Source organism: Mauremys mutica, chromosome 20 (genome assembly GCF_020497125.1).
Source record: "Mauremys mutica isolate MM-2020 ecotype Southern chromosome 20, ASM2049712v1, whole genome shotgun sequence".
Taxonomy (NCBI): domain Eukaryota; kingdom Metazoa; phylum Chordata; order Testudines; family Geoemydidae; genus Mauremys; species Mauremys mutica.
Genome location: NC_059091.1, coordinates 732,786 through 755,516, shown reverse-complemented (window position 1 = coordinate 755,516; position 22,731 = coordinate 732,786). Strand labels below are relative to the sequence as shown.

At 60.7% G+C, this 22,731-nt stretch overlaps 1 protein-coding gene across 2 annotated transcripts in view; it reads left to right on the top strand.

Annotated features, from left to right (window-relative positions):
* Window positions 1-1,909: 1,909 nt before the first annotated feature.
* The window catches only part of LOC123353592 (ELAV-like protein 3), a 43,525-nt gene continuing 22,703 nt past the window's right edge, over window positions 1,910-22,731 (top strand). Inside the window, exons 1-2 of one of the 2 annotated variants that reach the window (XM_044994812.1) lie at window positions 1,910-2,019; window positions 4,391-4,461. In XM_044994812.1, the coding sequence (XP_044850747.1) occupies window positions 4,393-4,461 (69 nt within the window). In that variant the 5' untranslated portion in view covers window positions 1,910-2,019; window positions 4,391-4,392. Of the gene's footprint in view, window positions 2,020-4,232; window positions 4,462-22,731 lie in introns of those variants that run through there. The other variant, XM_044994811.1, reaches the window with a different exon arrangement.

Genomic DNA, 22,731 nt, shown 5'->3' with positions numbered 1-22,731 from the left:
CTAACCACCAGACCCCACTCCCCTCCAGATCCAGGGGGAGAACCCAGGAGTCCTGGCTCCCAGCCCCCCCTGCTCTAACCACCAGACCCCACTCCCCTCCAGATCCAGGGGGAGAACCCAGGAGTCCTGGCTCCCAGCCCCCCCAGCTCTAACCACCAGACCCCACTCCCCTCCAGATCCAGGGGGAGAACCCAGGAGTCCTGGCTCCCAGCCCCCCCCTGCTCTAACCACCAGACCCCACTCCCCTCCATAACCAGGGGGAGAACCCAGGAGTCCTGGCTCCCAGCCCCCCCTGCTCTAACCACCAGACCCCACTCCCCTCCAGATCCAGGGGGAGAACCCAGGAGTCCTGGCTCCCAGCCCCCCTGCTCTAACCACCAGACCCCACTCCCCTCCCAGGCAGGAATCACTCTGTGGTGGGGGCTGGGGCTGGGGCCTGGGGTCTTCTCCCCTCCCCCGCCCCAGGGGGTCTATTCACGGCAGGGAGATGCCGGGGGGAGGGGGGTTCCTCCCCCCACCGCTAGCTGTTGTTCCCCATGGGGGGAGCTGACCCTTCGTGGACCCTGGCGGGTCGAGAGGCCAAACTGCCCCCCCCCACTGACCTCTATTCAAAGGTCATCTGAGGTCACTGGGGATATTGCAGCTGAAGCTCTGGAGAGTCCAGCCCCTTTGGAGAGCCGGGTGGGGGCTGGGAGCCGGACTCCTGGGTTCTTTCCCCAGCTCCGGGAGGGGAGTGGGGACTAGTGGTTAGAGGGGGGGGCTGGGAGCCAGACTCCTGGGATCTTTCCCCAGCTCTGGGAGGGGAGTGGGGACTAGTGGTTAGAGGGGGTCTGGGAGCCAGGACTCCTGGGTTCTTTCCCCAGCTCTGGGAGGGGAGTGGGGACTAGTGGTTAGAGTGGGGGCGGGGGGCTGGGAGCCAGGACTCCTGGGTTCTTTCCCCAGCTCTGGGAGGGAAGTGGGGACTAGTGGTTAGAGTGGGGGCGGGGGGGCTGGGAGCCAGGACTCCTGGGTTCTCTCCCCAGCTCTGGGAGGGGAGTGGGGACTAGTGGTTAGAGCAGAGAGGCTGGGAGCCAGGACTCCTGGGTTCTTTCCCCAACTCTGGGAGGGGAGTGGGGATTAGTGGTTAGAGGGGGGTCTGGGAGCCGGACTCCTGGGTTCTTTCCCCAGCTCTGGGAGGGGAGTGGGGACTAGTGGTTAGAGTGGGGGCGGGGGGGCTGGGAGCCAGGACTCCTGGGTTCTTTCCCTAGCTCTGGGAGGGGAGGGGAGACTAGTGGTTAGAGTGGGGGCTGGGAGCCAGGACTCCTGGGTTCTTTCCCATTGGCCCTGTCTCACCTCACTGCAGCGGTCCCCAGCGGGGACGAGCCGAGCGCGGTTCGGGTTTGCTCCGCACGCTCGGCCCTGTCGGCGCCGCTGGGCCCCGCCTTGGGACCGCGGACAGGGGCGGCTCCCCGGAGCTGTCTGTGGTGCTGAATTGGGTCTGGTCTCAGAAAATGCTAAGGAGCCACCTTGGCTGTCTCCGGACTCCTGGGTTCTCTCCCCGCCCCGGCCCTGGGAGGGGAGTGGGGCCTAGTGGTTGGAAGTGGGGGGTGGGGGGCTGGGAGCCAGGATTCCTGGGTTCTCTCCCTGCCCCTGGCCCTGGGAGGGGAGTGGGGTCTGGTGGTTGGAAGTGGGGGGTGGGGGGCTGGGAGCCAGGACTCCTGGCTTCTCTCCCGGCCCTGGGAGGGGAGTGGGATCTAGTGGTTGGAACTGGGGGGCGGGGACCTGGGAGCCAGGACTCCTGGGTTCTCTCCCTGGCTCTGGGAGGGGAGTGGGGTCTAGTGGTTAGGGCAGGGCACTCAGGGAACAAGGTAGGGAGATCCTCAGCCCAGTTGTTTTCTCTTTTAACACAATTCAGTGCCAGAGAAACTGACGGGTATTTAGCAGAGACGTCGCTGGGGGTCTCGTAGCCGCTGCTCCCCCCTGAGCCAGCCAGGACCCGCACGGGAGGATCTCTGCAGGCGCAGGAGTGCCATGGCCAGCGTGAGTGCACGGGCCTCGTGAGCGAGAGGCCATGCATGTGTCACTAGGAGTGTCTGTGCACCAGGTCCCCTTAGCTGCCAGTGCAGGACTCCCACCCCTGCCTGGCCCATGGCTCCTGTGTGGATGGACGCAGCCGGTCCCCATGGCTTTGGGGACACCCCCGTCCCTCGCCTCCTGATCTGGCGACGGCTGGTTTTGCTTCACCCTCCACCCAGATTGGAGCGTCCAGCATGCAGCCAAACACCGAGCAGGGCTGGGCCTGCCAGAGAGCTCCGCTGGGCCGGTTCTGTGTGGGGTGCAGGTCCTGGGCTAGACGGGCCGACTAGCGAGGTCTGGGTCAGTGCTCTGGGCATGATACGAGGCTAGACAGTCTGGCAGTGTGATCCAATGTAGCCCCAATCTCCTCCTGGAGCTGGGAGTGGAACCCAGGAGTCCTGGCTCCAAGCCTCCCCCCCCTCGCTCTAATCCCCAGAGCCCACTCTCCACCCAGAGCTGGAACAGGAGTCCTGAGTCCCACCCCCAATCTGCTCTCACCACTAGACACCACTCCCAACCCAGAGCCAGAAATAGAACACAGGAGTCCTGACTCCCGGCCTTCCCCTGTTATAACCCACTAGGCCCTGCTCCCCTCCTGGAGCTGGGTTAGAACCCAGGAGTCCTGACGCCCAGCTCCCCTCCCCCGCTGTAACCCCCTAAGCCCACTCTCCACTCAGAGCCCGGAACAGAACCCAGGAGTCCTGATTCCCACCCACGTGCCCTGTAGGCCGAATCACCCCCCAGCCTCCCGCCGGTGGGACGAATCGAGCTGCCGCTTTCCAGGTGCCCTCATGGTCAGGTACCACCCTGGGTTCAGCAATAGGGTGGGCGAGTTCACCCTCCTCCTCCCGGGGGCAGCCTCTGTGGGCGCCCAGCCCCCAGCCTTGGCAGAGACCCCCCATGAAACTAACCAGAAACCCGGGCAACTGACCAGCCTCTTTTCCTGCTCTGAGCTGGGAGGGCGGCTGGGGCCGTGGGGGTGCAGAGAGTGCCCCCCTGCGGGGGTGCCGCTGCCCCTGCTCTGGGGAGACACAGGGGCATCGGGCTGCGTTTCCCCAGCCTCGAATTCCCGAGCCCATCAAAGCGGGAGGCCGGGATCCTGCCAACACTTGTGCGAAACTTTTCTGTGGTGCGTCAGCGTCTGGGGCGCTTGTGAGGAGCGAGCTGAGAACACTGGCGGGGGGAGGCTACATGGAGGGAACAATGCATGGGCTGAGGGCGGGGGAGGGGGCAGGCTGGCAGGTGTCACCGGGGGCCGAGGGGGGGGTCAGAAGAGCGCAGCTGGGAGGCTTTTGCTCCCTGTCCTTGTCCCTGCCACAATGTCGTGATTGCCATGGTGGGGCAGCGCTGAGTGATCCAGGCGGGACAACGCCCCAGCCCAGCCGCGGAGGGAGCAGGGAAGGGCCCCGCGTGGCTGGGGGGAGCACAGGGGATATTGGCCTCCGGGAAAGAGCCCCAAGGTCATCCCATCCCTGCCCCCAGCCCTTTCTGCTCCCCCACCGGGGCCTGTTACACTCGTCTCAGCACTGGGTATAAACAGCTGCCCCACCTCACCCCAGAGGTGGCTGCGTTTCAGCGCAGGGTGAGGTCTCCTTGAACAAACCGCTACTGTGCCCCGCCCCAGGGGTGGCTGCATCTCCGTGCCAGACAAGGGATCGCTGCCACGCCCCACGCCCATGCCTGCTTTGCTCTAACTACTAGGCCAGGGGGTTTCAACCTGTGGGCCGCTGACGCCTGGGGGTCTGCAGACTATGTCTAAGATTTCCAAAGGGGTCCGCACCTCCATTCGAAATTTGTTAGGGGTCTGCAAATGAATAAAGGTTGAAAACCATTGCACTAGGCCTCACGCCCCCTCCCAGAGCTGGGGACAGAACCCAGGAGTCCTATCCCCCTCCTCTCCCTGCTCTAACCACTAGATGCAGCTTCCCATTAGAATGTGGACCGGTGGCAGGACGTAGCAGCATCTCCCTCGATACCCGCGACTGACAGTACGTGCCGCGGGCCAGGTTCTCCGGCAGCCAGCTCCCGGCCTGGCCCCCCTCGGCCCTTCCCTTTGCACGGCATCATCAAAATATCCGGCTCCTTTCTCTCTGCGAAGAACCTGACGGGAAGGGAGCCGCGTGTGCGCGTCGAGGGGGGTGTTGGTCAGTTTCGGTTCTTCGGCGTGGCGAGATTCCTTTTCTGCTTCCGGCTCTCCCTGGGTGGAAAATCGCAGGCCGGCTGGGCTATAAATCTCCGGCCGCGGCTACCAACCCGTTACCTAGCTATGCGTGCGTGTCTCTTGCTGGCTTTCCCCTGGGACTAATTTTCTCTCCTCTCTCACTCCTTCCATCAGCAATGGCGACGTTATTCAAAAGGAGCAGATGCCCGCAAGACGCAGAAAGATACCTGCTGAGCGCAAATGAGGTAGGGAACAAGGCACCGTCTCAGCTTAACCGAAACCAATCCTCTCTCCTCGGTTATTAGCAAACAACCCCCCCCCCCCCCGCCCTACCCGCTCCCACCGCCACCTCCTCCTCCTGCCCCCCAAATTGGTGGGTTTTGATGGAAACGGGGCCGGATGGGAGCTGGGGGATGGCGGAGCCGAGTCCGAAGCGGCTGCCGCACGCCCTCCCCGAGGCTGCATGCGGGGGTGTGTGTGTGTCTCTAGCCAGGGTGGTGACAGGTTTGCCGATGCTCGGTTCGGAAATCGAGCAGGCGACGGGAGGGCTTTTCTCCCTGCGTCGCGCTGCTTCTGCTCGAGCAAGACATTGCGCTGATTTCCCTATAGACAGGGTGGGCAGGCCAGGATCCCGCCAGGGAAGGGGAGAGAAAGAGATGGGGTTAGAGGGGAAAGGAGGCATCCAGTCTGAGGCCAATGATTGTGCTGTGAGACCAGGGTGGGGGCTGTGGGGGGTGGGCTGGGAGTCAGGACTCCTGGGTTCTATTAGTAGCTCTGGGAGGGGAGTGCAGCCTGGTGGGTTAGAGCAGGAAGGGGCTGGGAGTCAGGACTCCTGGGTTCTATCCCCAGCTCTGGGAGAGGAGTGGGGTCTAGTGGTTAGAGCAAGAGGTGCTGGGAGCCAGGACTCCTGGGTTCTCTCCCTGCATTGGGGAGTGGAACTTTCTTTAGGGGTTAGAACAGGGGGAGATTAGGAGCTCAGCCTCCTGGGTTCTGTCCCAGCTCAGTGGGGGGCCGCAGGCATGTCCCTGCCTGTCTTGGTGCCTCAGTTTCCCCTGCTGTGAAATGGGGATAATACATGCCTCCCTTTCTAGAGCACCGTGTGACCCACAGAATGTGGCTTTAGGCCAGGGCAGCTTTTCACTGGAGGCAAGGAGTGGTGGGCGTGTTGAACCTGGGACAAAGTGACTTTCACTGCAGTTATTTCTCTGGCACTGGGCTCCAGCACCATAGTATCTGGGCAGCTCACAAACATCTGCCTGGATGTATCGTTCGCCTCATGTTACAGATGGGGAAACTGAGGCATGGGAGGAGGAAGTGACTTGGTCAAGGTCACACAGGGAGTCGGTGGCAGAGCCAGGAATAAAACCCAGGAGTCCTGGCTCCCAACCTACCCTGTTCTAACCACTAGACCCCACTCCCCTCCCAGAGCTGGGTAACCCAGAAGTCCTGTCTCTGATGCAGTCCCAGAGAGTGGGGACTGGCTGTCTCAGGGAATTGGATATGGGGCCTGTCCTCTCTAGGAGGTGCAACCGCCAATCCAGACCTAGGGGAGTGGGGAATTGGATATGGGATGCATAAAGGATCCAGTTTCCAGGGTCCACCTTGTCAGTCCCCGTCCTTCAGTCATCCCCTGGGGATAATGACACAGTGACAGCCTCCCTTTCCCACACTGCAGTCTGTGTCCTATTGGTGACTCCAGCCTGAACCCTGGACCTCCCTGCCTCACCTGCCTGAGCCATTGGAGACTCCCCATTTGACACCAGCAGTATAGGCGCTATGACACACAGCTGAGCTGCTCTGATTCCATCCTGGGCAGGTGCTGCCATTCAGGGCCTGCAGGCTCTTTGGATGGCCATGGGTGGGTGCCCTCCACCCCGGATCCTCTCTCCCCTCAGGTTTCTGTTGCTTAAACTAGAAAGGAGCTCCCTTTGCTGGCAGCAGTAGTTGGTCTTTTATCCAACCTCCCTGTGGGGCCAGACTAGGAGCAACATCGCTCCACTAGGTTCAGCGCTGGATGCAGCCTGCGTCCATCCCTCCCCATCGGGCCCATCCAGCCTGGACTGTCCCTCACTTGGCCCCGCACAATGGGGCCCGTGGATTAGCCGCAGTCATTCCCCAGCATTTCAGTGGCTCAGGAACTGGGCGATGCCAGGGGGGCAAAGCGGAGACAGAGTGAAACTGGCACGTTTCAGAGCTAACATCTAAACTGGAGTGAAGGCTGCGCCGAGCAAAGACTGGGAAACCAGGACTCCTGGGTTCTGTGCCTAGCTCCGGGAGGGGCACGGGGTCTAGTGGGTAGAGCTGGGGCGGGACTGGGAGCCAGGACTCCTGGGTTCTGTCCCCAGCTCTGCCACTGCCTCACTGGGTGACCTTTGGGCAAGTCCTCTCTGTGCCTCAGTTTCTCTGCCCCGCGGGATGGGGGTGAATCTTGCTGGTGGAGTAGAGTCTGCCGGCAGCATTTCCTGTAACTCCCTTTCCCTCGGGTGGTGGCCCCTGACCCAGACACCAGGAGACTCAATGGCCTGACATGAAAGAGAGATTCTCTGTCTAGACCTGGTTCTATTACACACCCTGGCTGCGCCCACCCCCATCTAGGTACCTATCTATCCCCACACCCCATCTACCTATCTATCCCCATCCACCCCCTCTATCTATCTATCTATCTATCTATCTATCTATCTATCTATCCCCATACCCCATCTATCTATCTATCTATCCATCTATCCCCATACCCCATCTATCTATCTATCCCCATCCACCCCCTCTATCTATCTACCGTATCTATCTATCTATCCATCTATCCCCATACCCCATCTATCTATCTATCCCCATCCACCCCCTCTATCTATCTACCGTATCTATCTATCTATCCATCTATCCCCATCCACCCCATCTATCTATCTATCTATCTATCCCTATCCCCATACCCCATCTATCTATCCCCATCCACCCCCTCTATCTATCTATCTATCTATCTATCCATCCCCATCCACCCCATCTATCTATCTATCTATCTATCTATCTATCTATCCCCATACCCTATCTATCTATCTATCTATCTATCTATCTATCTATCTATCTATCTATCTATCCCCATCCACCCCATCTATCTATCCATCTATCCCCATACACCCCATCTATCTATCTATCTATCCCCATCCACCCCCTCTATCTATCTATCTATCTATCTATCTATCTATCTATCTATCTATCTATCTATCTATCTCCATACACCCCATCTATCTATCTATCTATCTATCTATCTATCTATCTATCTATCTATCTATCTATCCCCCCACACCCCCTCTATCTATCTATCTATCTATCTATCTATCTATCTATCTAATCTCCTTCTCTCTAGATCTATATCTACCCATCTCTAGCTATTTATATCTCTCTCTATATATATCTCCCGATCTCTCTCTCTCTCTCTCTGGCTTGTATCTGAAACATCCTCTTTCCCCTTCCCCCCTCCCCGGAGCTGAGGGGTCCCCCCCCCCAGGCGTCTGTGCACTTTGGGGGCTGGTAGCCGAACGGGGAGGGGCGGGGAAAGGGGGGCGGTACAGAGGTAGGATGGGGGCCGAGTGAATGCTGGGGGGAGCTGGGAGTATGGGGAGGCGTGTGCACGAGCTGGGGTGGGGGCTGCTTGGGAGGGATGGATGTGCCATGGGGGGGGCTGTGTGTGCCATCGAGGGGCGGGGCTGCGTGTGCTACCCCTGAGGGGGGGGCGCTCTGGGGTGTGTGCTATGGGGGGCTGCGTGTGCTACCCCAGGGGGGGCGCTCTGGGGTGTGTGGTATCGGGGGGGGGCTGTGTGTGCCATTGGGAGGCGGGGCTGCGTGTGCTACCCCTGAGGGGGGGGCGCTCTGGGGTGTGTGCTATGGGGGGGGGCTGCGTGTGCTACCCCTGGGGGGCGCTCTGGGGTGTGTGCTATGGGGGGGCTGCGTGTGCTACCCCTGGGGGGGCGCTCTGGGGTGTGTGCTATGGGGGGGCTGTGTGTGCTACCCCGGGGGGGGCGCTCTGGGGTGTGTGCTATCCGTGTTTGGGGGGGTGCCATGGGGGGCGGGGCTGCGTGTGCTAGGTGGGGGGGGTGTTAACCAAGCGAGAACTCTCTGCCGCTGGTCCCAGCCAATGAGCCGGGTCCCGTCGCTGGGGGGCCGGGGCGGGTGCGGGGGGGGGGGCGCACGGGGCAGCCGGACCAGCCCTCGCGCGAGGGGTGGGGGAGCTGCAGAGGTTCCTTTGTTTTTTTTTGCATATTGGAGGGGGGGGAGAGAAAAACCCGCCCCCCCCTCGAAAAAACCCCGCCCCCCCTCCCCGGTAATAAACCCCGGGTTTAAATAACCAAGGACATTTAAAGGACCAGCCAGCGCAGGGCTGCCGCAGCGGCTCCTCCTTTTCCTTCCTTTTCTCGTTCTTTTCGGTTTTTTTCTTCCTCCTTTTCGTTTTTCACCCCCCCCGCCCCCCCCTCGTTCTCTCCTCGCCCCCGGGCCAAGACTCGGCTCCTTCTGTCCATTTCATTGTTCGCTTTTACTTCTGCTTTGCCAATTCCTGCGCTGCCTTTCTCCTCTCCCCGGCCCGGGTCTCCGCCCCCCCCCATCCCTGCGCCCCCCCCCCCGTCCTCTCTCGCCTTCCTTTCTTCCCAGAGAGGCCGAGAACAGGAGCCCCCCCGTTCAGCCCCCCCCACTGCTCAGCCCCCCCTGCTCATCCCCTCCCGCTCAGCCCCCTCCATTTCTCAGCTCCCCCCCCCGCTCAGCCCCCCCCAACTCCTGATCTCCCCCCCCCCCCCCCCCGCAGCTGGACCTACACACATCCAGCCCCGATCCTCGCCCGGGAATTTGGCTTTTCAATCGGTCCTCCAGGAAAATCGGATTTCCATCCCTCCCCCCCGGTCCTCGGCGCTGATCCGACCCCACCCGGGGCGGGGGGCTGGGGGGTGCGGGCCGGCGGCTGGAGAGCGCAGCCCCACGGCCGCCCGGCCCTGCAGCGGGGGAGCCCGCGGCGCTGGAAGAATGGTCACCGTAGGTATCTAGGGGGGCTGGGGGGGGCTTGGCTGATATTGGGGTGCGCGTCTATTGGGGGTGTACGGTACAAATCGCCCCCCCTGCACGGGAGCTCGCAGCCCGGGCCCCAGTTGGGTGTCAGGGGGTGGGGTGGGGAGCGGGGTGAAATGTGGGTGTAAAGATGCCAGGATGGGGGGCGATGCCCCAGATCTACAGCGCTCTGGCCCCATAGCGCGCGTGGGCAGAGCTGTGGGGCGAGCCAGGGCATGGCGGGGTGGGGGGGGGAGAACAGGGCTCAACATGGAGACAGCCAGGGAGCCGCGAAGAGCCGCTACCGAATACACCGGGGGGGGGGGTGTCGGTGGCGGGGTGCCGGGGGGGCTCGGTGGCGGTACGCCAGGGAGGGGGCTCGGTGTGCCGGGGGGGGGCTCGGTGGAGGTACGCCGGGGGGGGGGGCTCGGTGGCGGTACGCGGGGGGGCTCGGTGTGCCGGGGGGGGCTCGGTGTGCCGGGGGGGGCCCGGTGGCGGTACGCGGGGGGACTCGGTTTGCTGGGGGGGGCCGGTGGCGGTACGTGGGGGGGGGCTCGGTGTGCGGGGGGGGCTCGGTGGCGGTACGCGGGGGGGCTCGGTGTGCCGGGGGGGGCTCGGTGTGCCGGGGGGGGCTCGGTGGCGGTACGCGGGGGGGCTCGGTGTGCCGGGGGGGGGCTCGGTGGCGGTACGCGGGGGGGGGCTCGGTGTGCGGGGGGGGCTCGGTGGCGGTACGCGGGGGGGGCTCGGTGTGCCGGGGGGGGCTCGGTGGCGGTACGCGGGGGGGGGCTCGGTGTGCCGGGGGGGGGCTCGGTGGCGGTACGCGGGGGGGGGGCTCGGTGTGCCGGAGGGGGCTCGGTGGCGGTACGCGGGGGGGGGCTCGGTGTGCCGGGGGGGTCGGTGGCGGTACGCGGGGGGGCTCGGTGTGCCGGGGGGGTCGGTGGCGGTACGCGGGGGGGCTCGGTGTGCCGGGGGGGGCAATGGGGGATCTGGAGATGTGCGATCCGCTGTCTAGGCATCTGTAGGAATATTTCGTGTCAGTGAGCGGCTGGTCCATGGGGCGGGGATGTTCTGTGGGTGCGTGACAGGAGCTAGGGTGGGATTGAGATAAAATTTGCCCTCGGTGGGAATGTGTCTGGGGATGGCGAGATCTCATAGATGGCGTGTGTGTGAAATACACCGGGGTGCGTGTGTGTGTGGGGGGGGGGGTAGCGAGCGAGATGTGTGTATGGACACACACACACACACACGGCTGTGGGATGTACTGGGTGTGTGGCTCTAGGTATGGCTGCATAACGCACTCCGCACATGTATATTGTACTCTTTGTGTGTGTGCTGATAGGGGTGTGTATCTGTGTGTGAGTGTGTGTGTGCTGATAGGTGTGTATGTGTGTGTGTATTGATAGGTGGGTGTGTGAGTGTGCGTGTGCTGATAGGTGTGTATGTGTGTGTGTATTGATAGGTGGGTGTGTGAGTGTGCGTGTATGTGCTTGTGCTGATGGGGTGTATATCTGTGTGTATGAGTGAGTGTGAGCGTGTGCTGATAGGTGTGTGTCAGTGTATGTGTGCTGATAGGGGTGTGTGTGTGTGTAGGTGTGTGTGTATTGATAGGTGTGTGTGTCAGTGTATATGTGCTGATAGGTTTGTGTGTGTGTGTCACTGTGTGTGTGCTGATAGGGGTGTGTGTGTGTGTATTGATAGGTGTGTGTGTGTGTGTCACTGTGTGTGTGCTGATAGGGGTGTGTGTGTGTGTATTGATAGGGGTGTGTATGTCAGTGTATGTGTGCTGATAGGGGTGTGTGTGTGTGTATTGATAGGGGTGTGTGTGTCAGTGTATGTGTGCTGATAGGGGTGTGTGTATAGATCTAGATACGTGGCTATAACCGCATGTTTGCATCACTATTACACTAATGCCTGAGACCCCTCCAGAATCAAGATCAGGCCCCATCAGGCCAGGCACTGCCCAGACCCCACCCGAGATCAGCCCCCCCCCATCGTGCCAGCCGCTGGGCGCTGCGGAGACGCGCAGGGCGAGACACACAATCCTTCAGAGCGCGATACATTTTTGTGCGTGACTGGAGAGCAGCTCCTGCCTTTCTCTGGGTGCTGAGACAGCAGCTCCCCCCCCCCCCCTGCCATCTCCGACTCTGCAGGAGGAGAAACGCCAGCCGGGCTCTGAACAATAGGAACTGACAGCGGGCTGGCTTGGGGGGGACGGGGGGCTCGGTCACAGACAAGCCCCCCCCCCCACACACACACTCAGGTTTTGCCTTTGCAAATTGTAAATCCTGTTTTTTCCCAACCCAGCGTCTCTCCCTCGCCAGCTCATTTAAAACCCAGCCGCTCTCCCGTGCCCCCCACGCGCGGGCTGGCGGTGCCAGGCGCAGGGCCCGGGCTCGCCATTCCCCAGCCTCTGGCTTGCCGGCTAATTTAAGAGCCTCTTAACCCCCCCACCCGCCCCCCCTGGCTGAATTGCAGATTTAACCCCCCCACACCTCCATGTCGTGTGTTTGCCGTTGTGTGGCTGGCTCTGCAAGCCAGGCCTCTGTCTGCCTAGTATAACATCCCGCCCCCCCCAGTTTAACTGTAGATTGTTTCAACCCCCCCTCTCCACACCAGGGGCCTCATGTGCTATGGGGCCAGGCTGGCCCCACGTGCTTTGCCCCCCCAGATCTCTATACTGCACCCCTCCCCCACCTCGCAGACTTGCCGGTGACCCCCGAGACCCACAGGATGAGAAGGGGCAGCCCGTGGAGGCCAGGCCCAGGAGTTGTAGTGTCTAAACCATCCAGCCCAGATAATGTTCAGCCCCGGCCGTGTCCCCCCCCTCGAGTCCCCCCCACACGTTCTCCGCGTCTCCGAACCGACCCCCCCCCTTTCTTTGAAGACGCTGCCGAGCCAGCGAGGGTGTAGGCCCGAGGGGGGGGGGGGGCTCGGCGCACAAGGCCTCCCGCTGGCGCCGTTCCCTCGGCCTCGCGCGCGTTAAGATCATCGTAACCCCCCCAACCCCCCCTCCCCCCCGCAGTTTGAATTCAAGGTCGGTTTAAGAGCCCCTCCCCCAACCAAGAGACACTTTTCCAGAGCGACAAAAGCCATTTTGACCTTGTAGCGCTGCCGAGGCGCCTTCGGGCCCAGGCATTCGCTGTCCCTTATAACCGCCCCCCCGAAGGATTTAAGGGGGGGGGGAAGGGAGGTGTCGCAGAGGGAGGGGGGATTGGGGAGCCCCTCATGGGTAACAACCCTGTCTGGACAGAGCCGTGGGTGGCCGGGTTGGGGGGGATGGAGGAATTTGGGGAGGCCCCAGTGGAATGCACCATGGGGGGAGGAAAAGGGGGTGCGGGGGGGTGGGCAATCTCTGGGGAGTCCCCAATGGAAGCTCCCCCCCCCGTTCCCCTTAGCGGGACTTTTTGTGTCATGGGGGGGCTGCAGGGACAGCAATGCAGTAGAGGGGGGGGGGGGTGCAGCAGCTGAGCGTGTGTTTCTTAAAGTCACAGTGCAGGTGGCTTAGCAGTGGGGGAGGGGGAGCCCCATGTCCGCCCCCGGGCGCCCGGCGGGAGGGGGGCGCCGTTTGGCGAGCTGACAATGGCGTGTGACGGGGTGGGGGCAGCCGGCGAAGAGCCGGCGCGGGCTGGCGAGGGGGGGGCTCTGCCACACCCCCTGCCTCTGGAGCAGGGACCCCCCCACACACGTTGCCTGCCCTGCCCCATCGTGCACACAGGGCGAAGAGCTGGGGATGGGCCGGGGGCTTTGTGCAGAGGGGGTGGAAATGGGAGGGGGTGGGTGTGAGGTATTGGGGGGCTGGTGTGTTGCTGTCCCTTGGGGGGGTGTTGCACTGGGGGCCTGGTGTGTTGCTGTCCCTGGGGGATGGTGTGTTGCATTGGGGAGATGGGGGTTGTATTGTGGGGATGGTGTGTTGCATGGGGGGTGTTGCATTGGGGAGATGGGGGTTGTATTGGGGGGATTGTGTGTTGCTGTCCCTGGGGGATGGTGTGTTGCACTGGGGGCAGTGTTGCACTGGGGGGCTGGTGTGTTGCACTGGGGGGGTGTTGCACTGGGGGCTGGTGTGTTGCACTGGGGGGGTGTTGCACTGGGGGGATGGTGTGTTGCACTGGGGGGTGTTGCACTGGGGGGTGTTGCATTGGGGGGATGGTGTGTTGCACTGGGGGGGTGTTGCACTGGGGGGCTGGTGTGTTGCACTGGGGGGGTGTTGCATTGGGGGGGCTGGTGTGTTGCACTGGGATGTGTGTGTTGCACTGGGGGGATGGTGTGTTGCACTGGGGGCAGTGTTGCACTGGGGGGCTGGTGTGTTGCACTGGGGGGGTGTTGCACTGGGGGATGGTGTGTTGCATTGGGGGGGCTGGTGTGTTGCACTGGGGGGGTGTTGCACTGGGGGATGGTGTGTTGCACTGGGGGGTGTTGCACTGGGGGGTGTTGCATTGGGGGGATGGTGTGTTGCACTGGGGGGGTGTTGCACTGGGGGGATGGTGGGTTGCACTGGGGGTATGGGGGTTGTATTGGGGGGATGGTGTGTTGCTGTCCCTGGGGGATGGTGTGTTGCACTGGGGGGGTGTTGCATTGGGGGGGCTGGTGTGTTGCACTGGGATGTGTGTGTTGCACTGGGGGGATGGTGTGTTGCTGTTCCTGGGGGCTGGTGGGTTGCAATCATGGGGCAGGGGAGGGGCAGTACATCCTTCTTCCCCAGGGGTGCGTCCATCCTGGACCCCCCCCCCCCCGCCTCTCTCCTTCCCCTGGTGCTGCCAGTCCCTGGGCTGGGCTTCGAGCCCCCAGAAAATGGCTGCCAACCGGGCACCCCCCACCCCGCCCAGTCCCATTGCCTGGGGCAGCCCTCCAGTGATGAGCTAAGAGCCCCACCCACCCTGCTTGGGGAGGCCTCGCTCTCTGGGGCGATGGGGCCCTGCACCCCAGCCCAGGAGGAGAGTCTGGGGGAGGGAGGATCCTTGGGGTGAGGGGGGGATCCAATGAGCACAGGCTCTGGGGGAGCCCCTGCGGCTGCCATGGTACCCAGGAGTCCTGGCTGACGCCCCCCGCCCCCGTCTGCCCTGCTACATGGGGGGAGGACCCAGGAGTCCTGGCTGACGCCCCCCGCCCCCGTCTGCCCTGCTACATGGGGGGAGGACCCAGGAGTCCTGGCTGACGCCCCCCGCCCCCGTCTGCCCTGCTACATGGGAGGAGGACCCAGGAGTCCTGGCTGACGCCCCCCGCCCCCGTCTGCCCTGCTACATGGGGGGAGGACCCAGGAGTCCTGGCTGATGCCCCCCGCCCCCGTCTGCCCTGCTACATGGGGGGAGGACCCAGGAGTCCTGGCTGACGCCCCCCACCCCTGTCTGCCCTGCTACATGGGGGGAGGACCCAGGAGTCCTGCCTGATGCCCTCCGACCCCATCTGCCCTGCTACATGGGGGGAGGACCCAGGAGTCCTGGCTGAACCCCCCTCCCCCATCAGCACCGGGCCTTCCTCAGCCCCACCCCATTTCAGTCCCTGGCCAGTTCTCTGCAGGGCACCTACTACCAGTGCTGGGAGGGGAGTGGGCAGAGCGGGGGGCTGGGAGTCAGGACTCCTGGGTTCTATCCCCAGCTGCAGCTCCGGGCCCTGGGGGGATGTGGTGGTGATCTGTGCCGGCCAGGCTGCCCTGCCCCCTCCCTGGCCTGGTGCTGCCCGGTGCCAGGACCCCCCCTCCCCAGGCTCAGGGCTCTGAGGTCCCTTCTGCACAGAGCCCAGGGATGTTTCAATCTCCACTTGCCTTTGGCCTCAGGGTTGCCAGGGTCTGCCCCCCCCCCCAGCCCCCGAGACCCCTCTCTGGACCCCCAGAGCTCGTATGTAATGAGTTCCTGCAGCAGGACGTGAGCGTGTGTGGTGGGGCGCTCGGGGAGCAGGGGGCTGCAGGTTGGGAGTGAGGGGCACCGGCAGAGCTGGGGGTGGGGAGCCCAGGGCTGGGCTAGTGAGTAGGACGTGTGGTTACTGGTGCACTTTGTGGTCATTAAGGATCCAGGACTCCTGGGTTCTCCTCCCCAGCTCTGGGAGGCGAGTGGGGTTTAGTGGGCTAGAACAAGGAGGCAGGACTGTGCCTCAGTTTCCCATCTGTATACTGGAGAGAATATCCCTGCCTTGCCTTGTGGGGGGTGTGTGGGTTAGATAAGCACCTGTTGTTGTAGTATCTGACTCCCCCATAATATGTGGGCACCTCCCAATCTTTATCCTCACCTACCCCCACTGTTATTCCCACTGTGCAGATGGGGAAACTGAGGCACAGAGTTTGGAAGGTAGGATTCTAAATACCGTCATGGCTCTGGTTTAAGAGCAGGGAACTGAGCCCAGGGCTCCCCTCCCATCCCCCTCCATGGGCTTGGCTGGCACCGTGCTCCCTCCCTGCTCCGCCTGCCCCAGGGCCTTGCACCCTACTCTGCTCTGGGGTGGGCGCTGGGCTCCAAACGCTGTGCAGTGCCCTGGGGGGCAGATGGTGCCGGACACCCCAGCTACCCCCCAGGCTCCAGGTGTGTAGTTCTTGCCCCTAGGCATCAAGTGGGTCTCAGCGCCTTCCCCCCAGGCCTGGGGCCCTGCGTGGGGGCTCTGTTGGCACCCAGCTCTCCTAGGAAGCTGTTGAGGTGGGGGGGATTCCCTGAATCCTCCCCCCCAATGGCCCACACAGCTACATCTGGGCCGAGCCTAAGGGAGATTCTTCCCCAAGGCTGGTTGAACCAGACAGACCCTGGGCTGCTCCCCAGAGGCAGGCACAATTACCCAGCTGCCCCTGGGGCTTGGGCTAGCAGAGCGGCAGGGGCCCAGGCTGGGAGACAGGACTCCTGGGTTCCAGCTCTGGCAGGGGAGTGAGGTCTGGTGCTTAGAGGAGGGGGCGCTGGGAGCCAGGACTCCTGGGTTCCAGCTCTGGCAGGGGAGAGAGGTCTGGTGGTTAGAGCAGGAGGCGCTGGGAGCCAGGAGTCCTGGGTTCCAGCTCTGGCAGGGGAGTGAGGTCTGGTGGTTAGAGGAGGGGGCGCTGGGAGCCAGGACTCCTGGGTTCCAGCTCTGGCAGGAGAGTGAGGTCTGGTGGTTAGAGCAGGAGGCGCTGGGAGCCAGGACTCCTGGGTTCCAGCTCTGGCAGGGGAGAGAGGTCTGGTGATTAGAGCAGGGGGCGCTGGGATCCAGGACTCCTGGGTTCCAGCTCTGGCAGGGGAGTGGTGCTGAGCCCAGGGCAGTTCCATGCTGGCAGCTCGTGAGCCGTAAACAATCCCAATGCAGGTGCATCCCGTGTGGCTTCCAGCCCTTCGTCACGTCGCCTGGGTGACCCGCAGCCGGGAGATTTGCCCCCCCTGCCCCCCTGGCTACGGTGCCGGGGAGGATCAGTCAGCAGCAAGAGACGCCCACTCCCTGCACCTGCCAGAGCCTCTAACAGAACCCAGGAGTCCTGGCTCCCAGCCCCCACCTCTGCCCACCCACTGGACCCCTTAGTGGCAGGGCGAGGGGCTGTGGGCTCTGGGGTGTCCCCTGCCGGCAGCAGCTGGGGATGGGCCAGGCTGGGGGGTCTTTCCATGCAGGGGTCTTGGCAATGCAAAGGTGTGGCTGGAGGGGGACGGGCTGGTGGGGATACAGGCAGGGTACGTCCAGCAACTGGGGTGGGGGGGATGCTCGGGGTGGGGGGGATGCCCAGTGGGAGGCAGATTGGCAGCACCCTGCGGCAGGAGGCTGCAGGACCGTTGTGGGGAGGGAGGGAGAGACTGTGAGGGAACAGGGCAATTCCTGACCTCCCACCCCCCCACCCCCTCTCCAATTCTGGCCCGGAGGCCGCGAGCCTGGGCCCCCAGCCGGGTGGGTTCTCACCAGGTGGTATGTGGCACTGGAGGCCTGGCACCCTGGCTGGGATGAGCACCCACTGTGTCCTGACCTCCTCCCAACACCTGGGCTGCTGGGATCCAGGGCCTGGCCGTCATATGCTGGGAGCCAGGACTCCTGGGTTCTGTCCCTGGCTCTGGGAGGGGAGTGGGGGCTAGTGGTTAGAGCAGGGGGGCTGGAAGCCTGGACTCCTGGGTTCTGGCTCTGGGAGGGGAGTGGGGGCTGGTGGTTAGAGTAGGGGGAGATGGGAGCCAGGACTCCTGGGTTCTCTCTCTGGCTCTGGGAGGGGAGTGGGGGCTGGTGGTTAGAGTAGGGGGAGATGGGAGCCAGGACTCCTGGGTTCTCTCTCTGGCTCTGGGAGGGGAGTGGGGGCTGGTGGTTAGAGCAGGGGGGGCTTGTGACGAAGTGGGACTGGTCTTACTGGGGGCTGGGTACAGATCCTAAGTATCTAGCAGCAAAAGGCCATGCAGCAAATGCCTGACACTCTGTCTCCTAGCAACTGATGGCCGGGCCCCTCCCTGCAAAGGTGCAACTAAAGGTGTTGGAGACAAAGGGGTCAGGTGACCTCCTGGCCCGGGAAAGAAGCTGAGGCCGGAGGGGGTTGGGCAGACTGGAGTTGGCTGGGAACAGAGGGAAGCAGGGAGAGAGGGCTCTGATCCCTGATGGGGGCTGTGGGGCCCCAAGATGGACCTAACAGGGGGGATCCGGTTATCTGTGCCTGCAAGACCTGTGTTGGACTGTGTTCCTGGCGTCTAAATAAACCTTCTGCTCTCCTGGCTGGCTGAGAGTCCTGGTGAATCGGCAGGGAGCCCAGGGGTGCAGGGCCTGACTCCCCCACACTCCGTGACAGGGCTGGAAGCCAGGACTCCTGGGTTCTGGCTCTGGGAGGGGATCAGGGGCTGGTGGTTAGAGCAGGGGGGACTGCGAGCCAGGACTCCTGGGTTCTGGCTCTGGCTCTGGGAGGAGAGTGATGTCTAGTGGTTAGAGCACAGGAGAGCTGGGAATCAGGACTCCTGGGTTCTATCCCTGGCTTGTGGGGGTCGTCTTATGGAATTGCTGCACAGCTTTAGTTTTAAAACTACTGGAGAAATGGAAATGACTTGGCAAATCTCCCCCAGCTCCAATATCTCGCTTTAAAGGTAACAGGACTCCTCTAAAAAAACCTGGCTTGGTGAGCAAATGTAGAGGAATGGACTGGATAGTGTGTGTGTGTGCGTCTGTGTGTGTGTGTATGTGTGTGTGTGATTCCCCTCTCCTGGATGGACTCCAAGCAGCTCAGCTCAGCAGTATCCTAGCCCCTGTACCGCTAGCTGCAGAAGGAGTCTCCTGTATAAGGGGCATTTGGTACCGGGAGTGACCCAGAGCTGCCCAGCTCCTGGGAAGGGCTCCAGCTGTGTGGCTTAGTTCTATCTGGGGAGGGGAGGGGGATGTGAGGAGGGAGGGGGTTATTGTGTGAACACACACACACACACACGCCCAGCATCAGGCAGCCCCATTGTGCCAGGAGCTGGACAGACACGGACCAAAAGAGGGTCCCTGCCCTGAACAGCGTCCCGTCGAAGAACCTCACACCTCGCCGAGTGATTGGTTCAGGCTCTCTGCAGACTCAGGCAGACATTGCTGCACAGGCCACCGCAGGTCTCTGGCTGTTATGGTGCCAAGACGGCACAGAGGATGTCACTGGGCACGGACCTGGGCAACCTGGGAGTGCAGCCCCAGAGCTACTGGGGGGTCAGGTGACCTGAACATTTGCCTCCTGATAAACGCCGGGACAGTTAGCACTGGCTGTCCCACCTGCGAGCTGGGCTTTGCAATGTCTTGGTGGTTTCCTGAGGTCCCAGGGTCAGAGCTCCAGGGTGCCCGGCCTGTGTGTGCATCAAACCCTAGGTGGGTGGCGAGTCTTAGGGGGCATAAAGGTCAAATTTTAGCCACCTCCCCACCCCTCCTTCCTCAATGTGTCAACTCAGCCAGGCAGGGGCTCTCACCCCCTTTGGGTCTGAGCAGCGCCCAGAAGAGGGGACCCTGATCTGGGTCGGGGTCCGTGCAGCGCCTGGCACGATGGGGCCGTGATCTTGGTCAGACCCTGTGCAGAGCCCCCCAGCATGAGATCCTGATCTGGGTCGGGGTCCATGCAGCGCCTGGCACAATGGGGCCCTGATCTTGGTCAGACCCTGTGCGGAGCCCCCCAGCGTAGGACCCTGATCTGGGTCGGGGTCCATGCAGCGCCTGGCACAATGGGGGGCCCCCAGCTCAGCTAATGACCGCCTCTGCAAAGTGCTTTGAGATCTGAGGCTGAGAGGCGCAATACGACAGCATTGTTACAACCTCTTTCCCTCGGGCGTGGCGCACTCGCTGGTGAAATATTAGGGGGTGTGAGCCGATCGATCTGTCCTGCTGGGCGAGAAAGCAGGCGTCTAGGAGGCTTTGGGGACGTTACGATTCTCAGGGAGTCTGCGTGTAACAAAACAGATTCCAGCAGCGCCAGGGTTAATTTTGCCAGTGCCTGCTGGGCTGTGAGGATGCAGGGCGCTAGCTCCGTGCCCCTGGGCGATGCGGGTCCTGAATGCGCAGAGGCATGAGACACTGTTGCAGCGAATGTTCTAATCGGCACCTGTGGTTAATCGATCTGGAGACGGCTCTTTCTGAGCGGCGAGAGCGCGTTTGCTTGGGCCGACCGCTGGGCTAGTGCATCGGTCGCTGAAACGGCTTGACATGCTGTGTTGAAACAAACGCCCGGTCTAGTGATTAGATGGGGGAGTGGGCTCTCGTGGGTTCGAGCAGGATGTGGCTGGGAGTCAGGACGCCTGGGTTCTGCTCTCAGATCTGCCCCACCAGCCTATGTGATTTTGGGGGAGTCAGTTCCCCTTTCTCTTCCTCAGTTTCCCCAGGTCGCGTGCCACTGGTGTAAAGCCAATCTCAAGGGAAGAGGTTTTGCACATCCCCAAACGCCATGTCAGGCTGTTAGATGTTAGAAACAGCCGAGGCCCCGTCTGGACTCCGAAATGCAGGAGTGTTCCTACATTTCAACCCCAAGCCATTGAAAAGTGCAGAAGCGGCTTAAAAATATCCTGAGATTTTGGAAAAAAAAATCCCATGGTGGGAGCTTTATTTCTCTTCTGGCTTTGGAGCCGTGAGGAGGTCGCATTTTTTGGGCTTTGTCCACAAGGCCTAAAAACTGATGTTTTGTTTTCAGTAGGAAGCCAAGGGTCCCGAAGAATCCCGTGACTCCGGGAGCTGGGGCTTTCTGGTGAACCCCCTTGAGGGGGCAGCCCTGGGACTGGATGGAAGCAGAGGGCTTTGGCAGGGTTAACTGGGCCCAGGAAACAGCTGCCCTCTTTGGTGGGGATCCAAAATCCTTAGAGCCAGATTTCCGAGAGCTTCCAGTCCTTATAGCCAGATCGGGATGGCGTGGAAGTAATTATTGGGGCTGGGCTGATAGGCAGATGACCAGAGCCAACAGTGCACCAGGGCTCTGTAATGTTCTGTACTCGAGAACCACATAGAAACGGGGGGCAGTGAGTTGGGGGGTGATTTTCCCTCTGTATGAAGCACTGGGGAGAGCGATACTGGAATACTGCACCCAGTTAAAGAACATAAGAAAGGCCACACTGGGGCAGAGCAGTGGTCCAATGTATCCTGTCTTCTGACAATGGCCGGTACCAGATGTGAGTGAACAGACCAGGACAATTAGCGCATGATCTGTCCCCCATTGTGCAGTTTAGGGACACCCAGAGCATGGGGTTGCAGCCCTGATCCTCTTGGCTAATAACCATGGGTGGACCTGTGCTCCGGGAATTGATCAAATTCTTTGTTTAACTCCGTTATACTTTTGGCCTTCACAACATCCCCTGGCAGTGAGTTCCACAGGTTAACTGTGCGTTGTGTGAAGAAATACGTCCTTATCTTCATTGTAAACCTGCTGCCTAGTAATTTCCTTGGGCGACCGTTGGTTCTTGTGTTACGTGAAGGGGCAAATAACACTTCCTTAGTCACTTCCTCCGCACCATTGGCGATTGTATAGACCTCTATCCTATCCCCCTTCAGTCGTCGCTTTTCTAAGCTGAGCAGTCCCGGTCTTTTTAATCTCTCCTCATACAGAAGCTGGTCCAGCCCCTGAATCATTCTTGTTGCCCTTCTCTGTAGCTTTTCCGATTTGAACATCTCTTTATTGAAATGGAACAGCCAGAACGGCACGCGGTGTGGGCGCACCGTGGATTTATTTAGAGGCATTATGATATTTTCTGTCTTATTATCTGTCCCTTTCTGAATGGTTCCTCACGTTCTGTTCGCGTTTCTGACGGACGCTGCACACTGAGCGGATGTTTTCAGAGAACTCTCCACAAAGCCTCCCAGATCTCTCTTGAGTGGTAACAGCTAAATTAGACCCCATCATTTTGTATGTAGAGCTGGGATTACGTTTTGTGATGTGCATCACTTTGCGTTGATCAACGTTGAATTTCATCTGTCATTTTGTTGCCCCGTCACCCAGCTTTGTGAGATCCCTTTGTGAGTCTTCACAGTCAGCTTTGCACTTAACGACCTTGAATAATTTTGTATCAGCTGCAGACTTGGACACCTCGCTGTTTACGCCCTTTTCTAGATCATTTATGAATATGTTAAACAGCGCTGGTCCCAGTGCAGATCCATCGGGGACCCTGCTCTTTACCTCTCTCCATGCTGAAACTGGCCATTTATTCCTACCGTTCTGTTTCCTATCTTTTAACCAGCTACTGATACATGAGAGAGCCTTCCCTCTTCTCCCATGACTGCTTATTTTGCTTAAGAGCCTTTGGTGAGGGACCTTGTCAACGGCTTTCTGAAAGTCCAAGTACACTATATCCACTGGATCACCCTTGTGCACATGTTTGTTGAGCCCATCAAAGAATTCTAGTAGATTGGTGAGGCGTGATTTCCCTTTGCAAAAACCATGTTGACTCTTCCCCAGTGTATTGTGTTTCTCTGTGTGTCTGATGTTCTTTACCAATTTGCCTGGTACCGAAGTTAGGCTCACTGGCCTGTGATTGCCACCATCACCTCTGGAATCTTTTAAAAAGTTGGTGTCACATTAGCAATCCTCAAGTCATCTGGTCCAGAGGCTGATTTAAGCGATAGGTTACGTACCACAGCTAATAGTTCTGCAATTTCATATTTGAGTTCCTCCAGAACTCTCAGGTCAACCCCATCTGGGCCTGGGGACTTATTACTGTTTAGTTTATCAGTTTGTTCCCAAACCTCCTCTAGTGACACCTCAATCTGGGACAGCTCCTCAGATTTGTCACCTGAAAAAAATGGCTCAGGTGTGGGAATCTGTCTCACGTCCTTAGCCGTGAAGACCGATGCACAGAATTCATTTAGCTTCTCCACAACTCTTCCTAGAGTGCTGCTTCAGCACCTCGATCGTCCAGCGGCCCCACTGATTGCTTGGCTTCCTGCTTCTGATGCACTTAAAAAAACCCATAATTTTGTTGCTGTTAGTTTTTGTGTCTTTTGGTAGTTGCGCTTCAAATTCTTTTTTTGGCCTCGCTAATTATCCTTTTGCACTTGACCTGCTGGAGTTTATGTTGCTTTTTATTTTCCTCAGTAGGAGCTGACTTCCGATTTTTAAAGGACGTCTTATTGTCTCTAATGGCCTCTTTTACTCTGCT